We start from the raw sequence: 14828 nt of genomic DNA, 5'->3' as shown, positions 1-14828 counted from the left end.
ATAACCATCTTCAAGTATTTAAAAGGCTGCCATATTGAGGATGGAGCAGAGTTCTTCTCTCTTGCCCCGGAGGGATGGGCCAGAACCAATGGGATGAAATTAATTCAAAAGAAATTCCGTCTCAACATCCGGAAGAAGTTTCTGACAGTTAGAGCAGTTTTTCTTTTTACTTGAATGCTGTTAAATGACTATTGTGCTTTGAGAGCAGCTTACTGTACTGTATTTTAGCGAATTATTATTTGCATGTTACATTAGGTTACACCTACGTGTATTATGAGCTCCATGCGGGAATCGGAAAGAATTGCGTGGCCACAAGAGAAAGCTGTTCCCAACAATGGCTTGAAAGCACCAGAGTATGAAGTAACAAAAACCAATTTTGTGTCTGAAAATAAGCCAACTATGGGTCCCTCCAACGTAAAGGTATTTTTTCCTAAGTGCATTGTACATTGGAACCTTTTAAAAAAAATGGTAGCAACAACAAGTTATGGAGCATAATTGGGCTGTCATATGGATGTGTGTATTTGGAATATAACGACAGCATGAAAAAGAGCTTTACCTGGGTCTAAAGGCTCCTTGCGTCTCAAGAGCTTTCTTTAGTACTTTCAATATTGCTTTTTCCTCAGTCTTCCTCCTCAATCCTTTTTGCTGGTAACCTGTGTTTCGGAACCAAACATTCCCTAAACTGCTAGCATGCTATATATTCACAAAACGTCTCAGTAAATTGTTTTGTAACTAACTTTGATCCCCCCGTAAACAAAACTCTTTTGTTGTTGTTATTTACTGTTTCAGCTTCAGAAGTTATATAGGAAGTATTTGCGAGCTGAAAGCTTTAGGAAAGCTCTCATTTATCAGAAAAAGTACCTTCTGCTGCTTCTGGGTGGATTTCAAGAATGTGAGCAAGCAACTTTGTCCCTGATAGCTCGTATGGGCATTTATCCGTCCCCTCCGGATTTTAATGTTTCTGAATCACGGAGCCGTTCTTTTACGAAGTTCAGATCTGCCGTTAGAGTGGTCATTGCAATATCAAGGTAAATAGCTGTTAGTACTATAGCATTATCAGCCCATTATTTTCTGTTGTTGATCTCTCTGTTTTTTAAAGAAGGGCAAAAAAGTCTATGAATTCTATTGAACCAACAGAGTTGAAAAATTCAATGAAGCTCCAGGCTGTATTAGTTTTGCTTTATTATTGTATTCTGTCTCAAAGGAACTTGTGGTGATCACATGATTATGGGACAACATCAAAATGTTGAGCTGTACTTAAAAACTCATCAGACACTGCAGCAATTTGTGCTATTCTATAGCATTTTTAGTTGGCCTTATTCAAAAACATTCATGGGAGCTATCTAAACTATGTTTCATATTAATTTGACCCTCTCTTCTTCCCATCAGGTTAAAGTTTCTGGTCAAAAAATGGCATAAAGTAAGTAAAAAAGAGGTGGCATCAGAAACCCTTTCACAGAGGACTGGACATAACTCGTGTAAGTATTTCTTATGAGTGTAGAATTCTGGAGATGTACTGGGCAATTCTTCTTTAGGTATATGAGAACAAGATGAAATAGTGAAGTCATGAGATATACACTTATTATTTTTTTTGCCTCTGTACTCCTAGATAAATGGTATAAGATTTTACTGTAGAGCATATAGTCAAAAAGTCTAAGGAAGCAAGACATTAGCCACTGAAATTTGGAAAGAAATTCTGTTCATCTGGATGTTGGTGCAGAAAGGCAGGTTATTGAATCAGTCATAAGAACACAAGAAGAGCCCGGCTGGGTCAGATCAGTGGTCTATCTCAACTGACCCCCAATCCCCGGTCCAGGGACCGGGACCGGTCCGTTGATCAGTTGGTACCGGGCCGTGGCTCCTCCCTGGCTGCTGCCTCAAGGGCTGCCCTGCCACTCTGCCGCCGGCTCACCCTTGGTGCTCTCCACTGGCCACATCTGCTGGCAGTGCCCCCCCCAGTAGATGGCAGGAAGTCAGGGGCGCCGGCGGGAAAGCAAACGGAGCAGGGGCTCAGGCGGCAGTGACGTCCCTGGGCAAAAGACTACCCCCCCGTTCCTCAATAAAATTGTCAAGCGTTGACCGGTCCCCGGTGATAAAAAGGTTGGGGACCACTGGTCTCTGATCTAGCATGTTGCATCACACAGTGGCCAAACAGTTCTAGAGGTCTAATAACTGGGTACAGAGGCCAAGGGTTTCACCTGATGTTGTTTCCTGACATTGGTATGAGGTTTAGTGCCTCTGAATGGGGAGGCTCCCCTCAGTCACCATTATACATTTATCCTGCATGTATTTATCCATTCCTCTTTTTAAGCTGTTTGTTCTTATGACTATCACTACATCCTGTCGCAGCACATTCCACATTTTAATCACTCTTTATGTCAAGAAGTCTTCCCCCCCCCCCTTAGTTAGGAAGCACCACACTGGCCTCAAGCCACATTTCTGCTTAAGGCTTTTTATAACGGAATTGTCTTGGGAGTCATCATATTAGTGTTTCATTTAGATGCTTTTGAGGCAGAAGGTGGGGTGGTTGTTTATCTAGATGAGTGATTTACATTTATGCTTTAGTGTTAACCTGTAGATGAAAAGATGTGAGACAGTTGGAATGGTTTGGTTCCTCTAATTGTATTATTTCAAGTATTGAATTTGGCTGTAGGAAAGGAGCAAGGCCACCACCAGTATTGGATTCCTGCTCCTGTGCACCCTCCATTGCCTCTTACTCAAGAAGAGGCCCTGCTCTTTCCCTCAGTCCATTGGGGAGACAGGGTTTAAGGGTCTCCCTTGCCCTGAGCCTCTCCACAAGCTACTACAAAGAGAGCTCTGGCAAACCTCCTTGGTTCAAGGGTTGAGCTCCTTTAAAGGCTATGGTCAGGGCATGTACGTCCAGGAACCCTCTGTGTGCCCCACAGGAGCCCAGGATGGATAGGGTCTGATAAATGGATCGGGCAGCATTCCCAGCATCTCGGCCTGCCTGACTTTTCCGACCTGCTCCCCAACCTTTGCTCTGCCTGTAGGCCACTCTCTGGATGGCACAGATCCTCCTTGCCTCCAGGCTGTTGAGTCTGGTGCATGACAACCTTTAAAGCAGCGGTCCCCAACCTTTTTATCACCGGGGACCACTCAACGCTTGACAATTTTACTGAGGCCCAGTGGTGGTGGTGGGGGGGTAGTTTACTCCTCTACTCTCGACCACTGCCCTAACGCTCTCTGACTCTGCTCGCTATGGTAATGTTTAAACATCCCTTCAAAATAAGATACAGATACGCCACAAAAATGAATATAAGGAACATTTTATTTTCACGGAAATTTTAACTCATGACAATGACAAATCAATGGGAACCCTGAGCTTGTTTCTCTGCAATGAAACAGTCCCATCTGGGAGTGATGGGAGACAATGACACCCGAAGTGTGTTGCTTATGTCCAGTCTACTCCGTTGTTTTGTTTTGGTTGCTGTCACTGCAGAAAACCCTGCTTCACACAGATATGATGTTGTAAATGGCAACAGGGCTTTCAGTGCTGTGGTGGCGATCTCAGGGTATTTTGCCATGACTTTAATCCAGAATACCGGCAGAGTTGTTGTCTCAAACATACTTTTAAGGCTGCCGTCATTTGCAATCTCCAGCAGCTGATCTTCTTCCTGTACAGACAGGCTAGATTCACCTGGTTTGTTGGCAAATGGGTTGCGGATCCATTCCTTGCCGGTTCCTGGGTCTTTTGTTGTTGGGAATTAGCGCTCAAACTCCTTTAAAAGTAAAGACAGGTGATCATGCACCAGCTGGGAGAATGAAGGATCAGGCTCAGTCTCACCCAAAATCCCTGCTAATGTTGGAAACATGTCCAATATGCCTCTGTGCATGCGCCGTCCCCACAAATCCAATTTGGCTTTAAACACAGGTACTTTATCTGCCAACTTGAAGACAGTTGTCATTTTTCCTTGAAGTGACAGATTGAGTTCATTGAGCAGGTTGAATATGTCGCACAGGTAAGCCAGTTTGGCGACCCATTCTTTGTCACTGAAATATGCTGCCAGTGGTGACTTCTTTTCTGAGAGAAATGTCTGCAGAGGCTCTCATAATTCAAATACGCTGGCCAGTGATTTCCCTCGGGATAACCATCTTAATTCTGTGTATAAGAGAAGGCGTCTGTACTCCTCACAAAGTAGCTCAAACAGGCGTGCGTTGAGGGCTTGTGCTTTGACATAGTTAATGACTTTAACAATATCATTCATCACGCTGTTCAGTTCTGGTGGCATTTTTCGGCTTGCCAGCATTTCCCTGTGAATGATACAATGTGGAGATTCGCATTCAGGTGCAACTTCCTTAATCCGAGCTGTTAAACCTGTTTAAAGGAACCGTGGCATGCTGCAAGGACTGTTGCTGGTGGTGGTTCCTCATTGACGGGATGGCAGGGATTTGCTCCTTGACGCCTCAGTCATTGCCCTGAGGATAGGGGAGTGGGCGGTCTTTCACCCCCATTCCGTATTGTACACCAGAAAAGTTCATAAACACAACGGTGATTGAAAAATTACAGCATGAATACTGGCCCATTTATTAAACACTTTTTGACTGTTTTTATCCATTGTTAAACATACATATCATTCCCTACGTAACAGCTTTCAGATATTGATTGTATTTTTGGTGTTTTTTTAATCTGTTTTTGCACGTATCTGTCAAATCTCTCAGGTAGAATTCAGATATAAACAAACAAACAAAAATTGTCACTCATTCAATCCAGATCCCAAAGGTAAAATGGAAGTAATCAAGCATCGACAGCCTTTCCCGGCTGTTGATACAGCATCTCCTGCAACACAAGAAACGGGATGCTGCAACAGGAACATCATTGTGAGACTTGGGAGCAGCTCGCCACCACATGTGAATGCCCGGTTAGTGTAGATGTTGTTCTGTCTGTTTCTTTCATCTGCAGTTTTCCTAAAGCACTACACCAGTCTAAGTGAGCCTCGAAATAAAACTTGTGTTTACCTTTCAAATAGTCTGTTAACATCAGATGATTAGCTCAAAGGTCTATTTGGCCAACCAGCTGCTCTATGCGCTGAGTGAAGATCCACTTCTGTCTGTTCGGGATCTACTGTCAGTTTCACTGCATAGATCAACTTTTATGGTAGAGGAAGGAGAAAAATCCCATCTGGATTGCCCACACCATGAGCACTTTTATTAAGATGGTTCCTTTTTTCCATTCTAAAATTAAAAGGTCTTCGAAACTGCCTGGTTGGATAGAGACTACTAACTTTAAAGAGGAGTTTTGGGAAGGAGTCTGGAGGAATAAAAAGTCATTTTCTGTATGCAGTGGGGTGTTAGAGGAGAATGAAACTAACCTTGCAATTTGTGAACAAATATGATATTTGCTTCAAGTGGGTGTTTGGTCTGAAGCAAGAGAACAAATTTAGAGATCAGTGGCACCTTTAAGCCCAATAAAGCTTTTCAGGGTATGTGCTTTCATGTGCACGCACTCTTCCTCAGATACCTCAGATTCCATGACATCTTACCTGAGAAAGTGTGCATACAAAAACCCATACCTTGAATAAAGCTTTGATGATCTTAAAGGTGCCACTGGACTCTAAGTATAAAAGTTCTAACTGCATTAGAACCTTTTCAAAATACTTAGAAGTGGTTGCATTTTACTTAATGTTAATTGCCCATTTGTTTAGTTTTAGAAATGGTAATTTAGATTATAGCAATATCTTAAAAGAGCCTCTTGTGGCGCAGAGTGGTAAGGCAGCAGACATGCAATCTGAAAGCTCTGCCCATGAGGCTGAGAGTTCAATCCCAGCAGCCGGCTCAAGGTTGACTCAGCCTTCCATCCTTCCGAGGTCGGTAAAATGAGTACCCAGCTTGCTGGGGGGTAAAATGGTAATGACTGGGGAAGGCACTGGCAAACCACCCTATATTGAGTCTGCGATGAAAACGCTAGAGGGCGTCACCCCAAGGGTCAGACATGACTCGGTGCTTGCACAGGGGATACCTTTACCTAATATCTTTAAATGTTATTTTTATGTCTAAATATTCTTTTTGTGTCTGTTAAGTATTTCTGGCTGATTTTTTTTATTTGAACATGGAAATCTTAATTTTCTTATATTTATATCATGCAGGTTCACTAGTTCTTCCTCTCAGGCTTCGTCTAAGGATCCTGAACAATCATTAGCTGAATACATTTCTTATTTGGAGGCCATTCAGCACAGACTAGGAATGATCATGCCAGGTAATACACATGCATTCTGCAGCTGGTGTTTGGTTTTTTGTTGTGTCTTGTGACTCACACACCTGTATGGCTATAAAGTTGGTTTCCACCCTGTCTTTGAAATTCATTATATGTTTATGGGTCATCAAATAAATTACTTGAGCTTGCCTATAATAATATATCAGAACCGTAAAGAATGGGTGGTATAAAAATACAAATAAATAAATACGAGCCTCTTGTGGCGCAGAGTGGTAAGGCAGCAGACATGCAGTCTGAAGCTCTGCCCATGAGGCTGGGAGTTCAATCCCAGCAGCTGGCTCAAGGTTGACTCGGCCTTCCATCCTTCCGAGGTCGGTAAAATGAGTACCCAGTTTGCTGGGGGGTAAACGGTAATGACTGGGGAAGGCACTGGCAAACCACCCCGTATTGAGTCTGCCATGAAAACACTGGAGGGCGTCACCCCAAGCGTCAAACATGACCTGGTGCTTGCACAGGGGATACCTTTACCTTTACCTTATTTTTACCGTTATTAACGGTACAGTCCTAAGCAGAATTATGCCCTTCCACTGTCTTCAAGTCTCTTTAGGGTTGTTTTGTGAATGTGCTTAAATTTAATGTTCATATTCGTGGGTTCTGTGCAGTCCCACATGGGTTCTGCGAAGATTGCAGAAAAGAGTGTCAGAATGAGAGAGATCGCAGGCCTGCCACGGAGAAATAACTAGCCAGCTCAAAGCAAAAAAAGTCTCCCAAGAGTGCCCGCCCCTCCCCTCACAGAGTGACTTTCCCGCCCAAAGTCACGTGATGTGGGAGGAGTTAGCACTCTCCCCTCAGTCCATTTTTAAAATCCTTATATTTGCATTATGTTGTAACTTGCTACTAAAAAGAAACAGATATATAATGTTGGTGATATTTTTAAAGAATTAAAAGTTATAGAGTTAAAAATCAGAATAGAATATGATATTTAAATTTTGTTTAACTCCTCAATTTTTGTCTGTCCCGCATTAAATGTCCTTAGCGAAATTAAATTATTAGGTGCCAATACTAACTTGAATTTGTTTCCTTTTGGGACACTCTCCAGAACCAGAGAAACCGTAAACATGGCCAGAACTCATCGTGGGTCTCATCATTGGAACTTCGCCTGCTGGAAGCAGTTCCTTTTTCTGCCAGCCAACAACCACTTTGCACAAGCCTGTGAGCCCAGTTAATAAAATGCTCAGAATATCTGTGCAATAGTTTTGGATCAGAGTTTTGTACAAACATTTTCTATATTTTAATGGTTTTAATACTGGGGGGTAGTGACTGTTCTGGTTGAGAACAATGCTTCACAACTGTAGATGAAATAAAACAGGTACAAGCCAGCATTGCTGTATCATTAATGCAATGGCCAATTCTCTTTTTTACTAGGGAATTTATAAATGGTTATTAAAAAAATCTGGTAAAAATTTTAGTAGTGTGTTGGTTGTGTCTGTTCTTTTATTATTTTCATTATGTAAGTGCCATTTTTCTTTGTGTGGAAAAAAACATACATTTAGCTAAACAAATAATACTTCAGCCTTGCAGTACCTCAAGAGGGCAGCCTCAGTTTCTTGTTGTGGCTTCTGTGCAGTCCCACATGGGACTTCATGATTATAGTAGCCCCACTGGAGAGAAGAGTGCCCAATATGTTCTAGCTGTTAGGAATGTTCCCACCTCCCCTCTGTCTATAGAAATACTTTTCCAGGCAGAGCACCTTTCAGTTCTTGCCATTGTGTGAAGAGGACTAGCTTCTTTGAGTTGCTTCGATGCTCTTCGAGACCGGCAGGATGGCATTCTTGAAAAAGCAAGGATTGTGGGGCGAAAATGGCCCAAGATGATAACGAGAAGTTATTCATGTTGGCAAACTTTTGTCTGCAAACCAGCTTGTCAACAGCATTCCCCAAACCAGCTTGGAAGTGGCGTTCAGGGGATGAGATCCAGGCAGCCCAACGTGCAAGTGGAAAACTGCAGCACATTGTCAAGGTTGTAATTGCTTTATACACAAACGCATGTGCTACATTCCTGCACAGCCCTGGAAGTGCCCCGGAGCAGGTTTTCAGGATGATGGGAAGAAATGCAGTGAGAAGAAAGAAAAACTCTGTATGTGGTGCTCCTTCAGAAGCTGGACATAAAAAGGATTTCCTTTTGGAAGAAAAACTGTAGGTAGGTACTTGTATTGTGTATGTGCTTAATTTCATTCTGAAAACTCAGGTTGAAAGAGTTGTAATATTTTGCAACTTCCATGGATACTGCACTATTGTGAATAAAACGTTGTAGAAGCTTTTCCCAAACAGAAGACAAGTTTTCCTTTGTCTCTCTCCTAAACGTACCTCCAGTGGGATCCAGTTTATTAATATGATCTGCGTGCTTTTGATAGGATTGCAGCTTTTCAGATGCAGGTGGCAGGCATAAGGATTCTTCCCCCCCCCATCCCTTCGTGTAGATGTCTAAATTATTAACACTTTCTTCTCTGTCTCCCCAACATCCTGCTTTCCACGTGCTTCTTCAGGCACACATTTCAACCAGTCGTTCTCAACACAATGACTGTCATCCCTTTTACCTCTGGATTTTTCCACTGGCCAATGTGGGTGTTTGAAAGATACCTGAAGAAAGCAACCTGATTGCAACAGAGGTAAGGAGGCTCTGAACACTGACCCTGTCGTTAAGTTTAATGAAAGGCCAGGGCCGTTTCATTTCAAAAATAGTTCTCCGTTAGAGTACAAACCAGTTCACTTCTGAAGAAGTTGAGGAGTTGCCTAAAAACATTTCTGAAACTTTGATCCTGCAGCTGTAGCGAAATAAAGTCATGGATGTGTTCTTTGACATGTGAAATGTTATTGTGTGAGTGTGTGTGCTTGTGTATATATGTAAAGACACATGACTTTAAGGGAGACCAGCAAAACTAGAGACATTCCAGGTAGATTTTGGTATCAATGTACGTTTGTTATCTCACCAGGCGTTAATGATGGTCAATAGAGGAGATGTTCTGAAAGGGTATTTTACAGTTGAAGGGATACACAATATTACTGCTATCACAGGTACACTGTGATACACTGAATCTGTTTAACTCCCTTAGTCAAGGAAGAGTATTGCTGTGAGAGATTTGGGGGGGAAAGCTCTAATCTTACATAGAAAAGAGTGTCAGAATGAGAGAGAACAAGCTTGATATTTCTGTGTGCAGTACTTTTCTTGTATTCTTTCCCAAGTGTTAAACGACTGCAGTTTTGCCTTGAAATATTCTCCAGCTTGACATGATCAACTATAACACGTAGCCAGTCTAGGTTCAGGCCTAATCGGAAAAATTTGTAAAATTAATTTGGCCATTTTATTAATGTTTATGATAGTACAGAATGTCTAGGGAGCTCTCATCACAACTGCGAACATCAGAATGGAGGAGGAATGAAACTGCACGGACCTCGTCTGCTTCAAATGTGATTCTAATAAATATTCCAAAAAGGATACCATAGCAAGATTAAAAAGATCTCCTCTGTTATCCATCAGTGCAGGGATCAGAGCAGTACCTGGTGCTGTTTTTTTAGACTAGAAACATTTCTGCTTAATACTATGGTTCTGTGAAGAGATCGGTTAGTTCATTTCTTCATAGACTGTTGTGTAGGTTTTGGGTTAAAGAAAGTGGCATCTGGATGTCATGTTTCTCACACTGTATCAATAAGCTCTCATTGTCATGCAGGCCTTAGAGAGAAAAAATAATTTATTTATGCTAATTCTTTATTAATGTGCCAGCTTCCCATTCTTTCCAGGTAATGAAAGAAATGTTAACTGACTGCAGGTGGTGGTTGTGAGTTGGCTGAATTGGCAAACAATTGGGGGGCCTGATCCTGAGTTACAACTCCAAAAACCTTTCTCAAAATCAGCGATTCCCAACCAGGGGTCTGTGGACATCCAGGGAGGAGCTCCGGAGGGGTCTGTGGCCTTTCTCTTCCTCTCTCAAGGGAACCAGCCACTTCTTTTGTTCCTCCTCCCAAGTGTCAGCGGAGTATACTGTCCACATTACTCTGTTCTGGTAAGCCCTCACTAGGATTACTGTGTTCAGTTTTGAGCATCACAACTGAAGAAAGATGTAGAGAAACTGGAGCATGTCCAGAGGAGGGTTACAAAGATGGTGAGGGGTTTGGAGACCAAGTCGTATGAGGAAAGGTTGAGGGAGCTTGGTTTGTTTCGCCTGGAGAAAAGACGACTAAGTATTTGAAAGGTTGTAACTTGGAGGAGGGCAGGATGCTGTTTCTGTTGGCTGCAGAGGAGAGAACACGCAGTAATGGGTTTAAACTACAAGTACAATGATATCAGGAAAAAAAATTTCACATTTAGAGTAGTTCAGCAGTGGAATAGGCTGCCTAAGGAGGTGGTGAGCTCCCCCTCACTGGCAGTCTTCAAGCAAAGGTTGGAAACACACTTTTCTTAGATGCTTTAGGATGCTTAGGGCTGATCCTGCGTTGAGCAGGGGGTTGGACTAGATGGCCTGTATGGCCCCTTCCAACTCTATGATTCTATGATATAACCATCTTCAAATATTTGAAGCTCTGTCATAGAGAAGATGGAGCAGAGTTGTTTACTGTTGCCCCAGAGGGTCGGGCCAGAACCAGTGGGTTGAAATTAATTCAAAAGTATTTTCAGCTAAACATCTGGAAAAAGTTCCTGACAGTTAGAGCAGTTCTAGTGGAACAGGCTTCCGTGGGAGGTGGTGAATTCTCCTTTGGAAGTTTTTAAGGAGAGGCTAGATAGTCATCTGACAGAAATGCTGATTTTACAAACTGAGGCAGATTGTGAGTGGGCTGGAAGGGATGAGCCAGTGTTTTGTGGTCCTTCCTTGCATATGCAGGTCATTGCTGATCGCCATTGTGGGATGGTAAGTGAATTTCCTCCAGGCCAAGCTGGAGAAAGACAAACACACACCGTGGGTGAATGAATTTAATTGCTCATGGCATGACACAAACTCATTTTTCCAGCTCTTTGGGATGATTCATTGTCTCTTGATCGTAGACCAACTTGGAAGAGTGGTTTGCTTTCCTTCCTATTAAACACCAAATATTTTGTAATGTTTCCCTAAAAGCTGTTGTTATTTATGTTGTCTGGCAGGAATAGAAAGTGTGCAGAAGAAGGCAGAAGATGTATTTCCCTTCTTTAATCTGGTTTTGGATTCCTCTTTCCCTTGCTGACTCTGGGAATCCTCATCTTTGCCAGAAAATCTGCTTTTGCAAAGAGGGGGCTCTGTTTGTGAACTGCTCTGGAATCAGCGTTACCTCCGACCTGACTTTCCCCCCTGAGACAGAACACCTGGACCTGTCAAACAGTAACTTATATTCCATCCCAAGCAGAGGCCTCAGGTCGCTCTGGAAGTTGCAGGTTCTCCTTCTGAGAGACAATTACATCAGCCAAATTGAGGAGAGCGCATTCGTTTCCCTAGAAAGACTCCATAAACTTGATCTTTGTGGAAATGAAATTTCGCTTCTCGGAAACAGTTTTTCGCTGGGACTCATTTCTCTCCGTGAACTCAGTCTGGCCTCCAATAGGCTGCAGAAGCTGCACTACAAGAGCTTCAGGGATTTTGAAAACCTTCAGAAGCTTAATTTGCAAAACAATAATCTCTCTTCTATAGAAACAGGTGCTTTCCGTAGCCTCACCCGCCTGCGTCAACTTTATCTTCAGAACAACCGCCTTCACACCCTCCACAATGGAATATTTTCTATGCTGCAACATTTAGAGGTCTTGAACTTGGAAGGCAATCTGATCAAACACATTGCGCCGGGAGCCTTTACTTCCCTAAGCAGCCTCACGATACTCAGCTTGATCCAAAACAAAATTGAACATATTCGATTCAAAACGTTCCTTTCTCTCCAGACTCCCAGTACTCACATCTTGCTCTCGGACAACCCGTGGTTCTGTGACTGTGACCTTCAAAGAGTTTTTGCAAAACTGCACAGTGTCCGGAGGCTGATATTAGATGACTACCATAATGTGACGTGTTTGGAGCCCCAGGTCCTGAGGAACCTTCCTCTCTCCTCGGTGGATACCCAGCTGTGCATTGCAGAAACGGTGACAGTTCTTGTCATAACATTCACGGTCTCTGTTACTGTGGTGGCTGCCATTGTCATGGCAGAGAGGAACAGAAAGAAAAGGACAGGCAAGCACTGGAGTGAAGACAGTGAGGTCTCCTACGAATCTCATCATTGACTCAACGGTTGGCAGATTTGCGGTCTTTCTGCTGCTGTGTATTTTGCAAAATTTAAATGATAACTTCTTTAGGTCCAAATGTAGTTGTACATCCAGTATTTCTTGTATCCGCGCTTATTACCCCAACGTTTTGATTCCTTAATGTTGATTTTCATTGTTCTGAAACAAGTTTTTAAGTATTTCTCTATCCATCCATGCTTTGGAATTGTGACAAAATCAATATAATCTGGTATCAAATGTATGGATACCAGGTTTTGCCTGGAGTGAATTGATGCTGAATTGCCTTTTTATTGATGTTCTGTTGCGTTAACACAATGAAAACCAACAATCTTTTATAACCCCTAAAGGCCTTCAGCTTTCTAGATTCTCTAATCTTAAATCCTTTCCTCATTTGGCAATGCAAGATTTGCCTTTATCTGTAAGAAAGTATATTTGTAGTTTTGCTAGATTCTGAGGTGCTACACATTCAAATGCAGCTGCTCCTTTCCTCCTGGGTTACAGTTGTTTTAGGTCATTTGGCTAGTTCAGCTCCTGAATATCTGCCTGAATATAATCAACAGTTAATTCACTTTCAACTTTCAATTCCTGCCAGCTGTTTGCTTCTCCCTGCTTGCAATAGGTTGCAGCCAAAGCACTGCTTGTGTAAGGAGAAGGTACTTCCCTCAACTCTTAGGAGATTTTTAAGTGATGCAAAAGTTGGAGAGGTACAAGAGATCTGTTCTGCAAACAGAGCTTCAGTTAAAGTTTCTCGACTCCATCCTAGCATGAGTTTTAATTTTAAAAAGGACAGAATGCTACAAACATAGATGTTATTAAAGGAGCTCATTGTGGCCTGGCTATTTTTCTAGTCCCCTCTCCCCGTCTGTTTGCAAAGAGATGACACAATTACAAGCTGTTAGAACAATGAATTTAACATATATTGTGCACTAGATTTACTGAAAGCACAAGGGATCACAGATTTCTTCCCCCAGAAGTCCCTTACAGTCCAAGAAAAGTTGGTTCCCAGTGCCATGGGAACCATGTGGTTGAGAAGAGAGAAAGGGCAACATTTAGAGAATGATTTTTAAAATCAGAATCCTTGAGTTGGAAGGGGCCATACAGGCCACGCAGTCCAACTCCCTACTCAAGGCAGGATCAGCCTCAAGCATCCAGGATAAGTATCTGTCTAGCCTCTGCTTGAAGACTGCTAGTGAGGGAGAGCTCACTATCTCCTTAGGCTGTGGATTCCACTGCTGAACTACTCTGTGAAAATTTTGTTTTCATGATATCTAGCCAGTACTATTCTACACATAGTTTAGACGTGTAACTGCAGGTCCTATCCTCTGCTGCCAACAGAAACCTTTCCCTGCCCTTCTCTAAGTGACAACTTATCAAATACTTAAAGACCCTTCTCAGTCTCCTCTTCTCCAGGCTGAACATTCCTAAGTCCCTCTATACTTCTCATTGAATTGCATCTTGTTTTTATTGGCCACTTTTCCAGCATGTTCCAATCTCATTGAACTCTATCTTCTGGGGTGTTTGCTACTCCTCCCAATTTAGTGCCATTGGCAAATTTAATGAGGAGTCCCCCTACCCCTCACTCAGATAAAAATGTTGAAAAGTACCGGACCCAGTACAGACCCCTGTGGCACTCCATTGCTCCCCTCCTTCCACTCTGATATCATTGACAACCAGTCTTTGGGCATGGTTTTCTAGCCAATTATCCCCCTAACCATCCAAAAATCTTGTCTGCAGTCCACCAGTTTACCCATCAGAACATCATGGGGAACCTTGTCAGAAGCCTTACTGGAATCCAGGTAAGCAACATCCACTGAGTTTCCATGATCTAATAAGCCCATCACTTTGTTAATGAAGGAAAACAGGTTGGTCTGCCAGGACCTGTTGAAGACAAATCCATGCTGATTTCCTTGAATCAACAAATTGTCCTTGAGGGACTTTTTAACAACTAAGATGAATGCTTCCTTGGTTTGTTCAGGGAAGGTACTACATACACAAAAATGAAACAAACATCCTATTTTATTGGCATTTTATTTTCTGAGTGATGTCATACACACTGTAAATATGACTTCCGGGGGGGGGGGGGGAGAGGTGTAGCAAGAAGTTGTGGCCAATTGGCATAATTTCTGGAGGTATTTGAAGCCTGGAGAATATTTCAAGTATTACTCCACAGTCAAGAGGTTGAAAAAGGCTGCTGGAGGAGATGGAGTCTGGGGATGGGAGGGAGGTCAGAAGACACGGAATACTTAAGAATCCATTTTCCTAATGTTAATACATGCATAAACTGTTTTAAATGCTTGAGTATCACACATTATGTTTTTATCCTTTATATGTTTTTTTAATCTTTTGTATTCTGCCCTAAAGCCGTATGACTAAATAAACTAATCCATTTTCCTGAGCTGCAGTTTCCTCCCAGGGAATGGATCTCTGT

At 42.5% G+C, this 14828-nt stretch overlaps 2 protein-coding genes across 10 annotated transcripts in view; both read left to right on the top strand.

The window, feature by feature from the left end:
• The window catches only part of PCNT (pericentrin), a 93292-nt gene extending 85652 nt beyond the window's left edge, over positions 1-7640 (top strand). For all 8 annotated transcript variants that reach the window (XM_077316682.1, XM_077316650.1, XM_077316707.1 and 5 more), the window contains exons 40-45: positions 256-420; positions 790-1028; positions 1390-1478; positions 4733-4880; positions 6105-6214; positions 7272-7640. In XM_077316682.1, the coding sequence (XP_077172797.1) occupies positions 256-420; positions 790-1028; positions 1390-1478; positions 4733-4880; positions 6105-6214; positions 7272-7288 (768 nt within the window). In that variant the 3' untranslated portion in view covers positions 7289-7640. The remainder of the gene's footprint in view (positions 1-255; positions 421-789; positions 1029-1389; positions 1479-4732; positions 4881-6104; positions 6215-7271) is intronic.
• Positions 7641-7764: 124 nt separating this feature from the next.
• On the top strand, positions 7765-14795 carry LOC143827266 (uncharacterized). 2 transcript variants are annotated; one of them, XM_077316720.1, is made up of 2 exons: positions 7765-8840; positions 11306-14795. In XM_077316720.1, exon 2 carries the CDS (start codon positions 11336-11338, stop codon positions 12398-12400), a length of 1065 nt encoding a protein of 354 aa, XP_077172835.1. In that variant the 5' UTR covers positions 7765-8840; positions 11306-11335; the 3' UTR covers positions 12401-14795. The 2 variants fall into 2 exon arrangements, with proteins under 2 accessions (XP_077172835.1, XP_077172827.1); XM_077316712.1 differs by having other exon boundaries at positions 7765-10232.
• The last annotated feature ends 33 nt before the right edge of the window (positions 14796-14828 follow it).

The sequence above is a fragment of the Paroedura picta genome, chromosome 1 (assembly GCF_049243985.1).
Source record: "Paroedura picta isolate Pp20150507F chromosome 1, Ppicta_v3.0, whole genome shotgun sequence".
Taxonomy (NCBI): Eukaryota; Metazoa; Chordata; class Lepidosauria; order Squamata; family Gekkonidae; genus Paroedura; species Paroedura picta.
The sequence above is the reverse complement of the archived record's forward strand: the minus strand, read 5'-3'. Positions and strand labels throughout refer to the sequence as shown.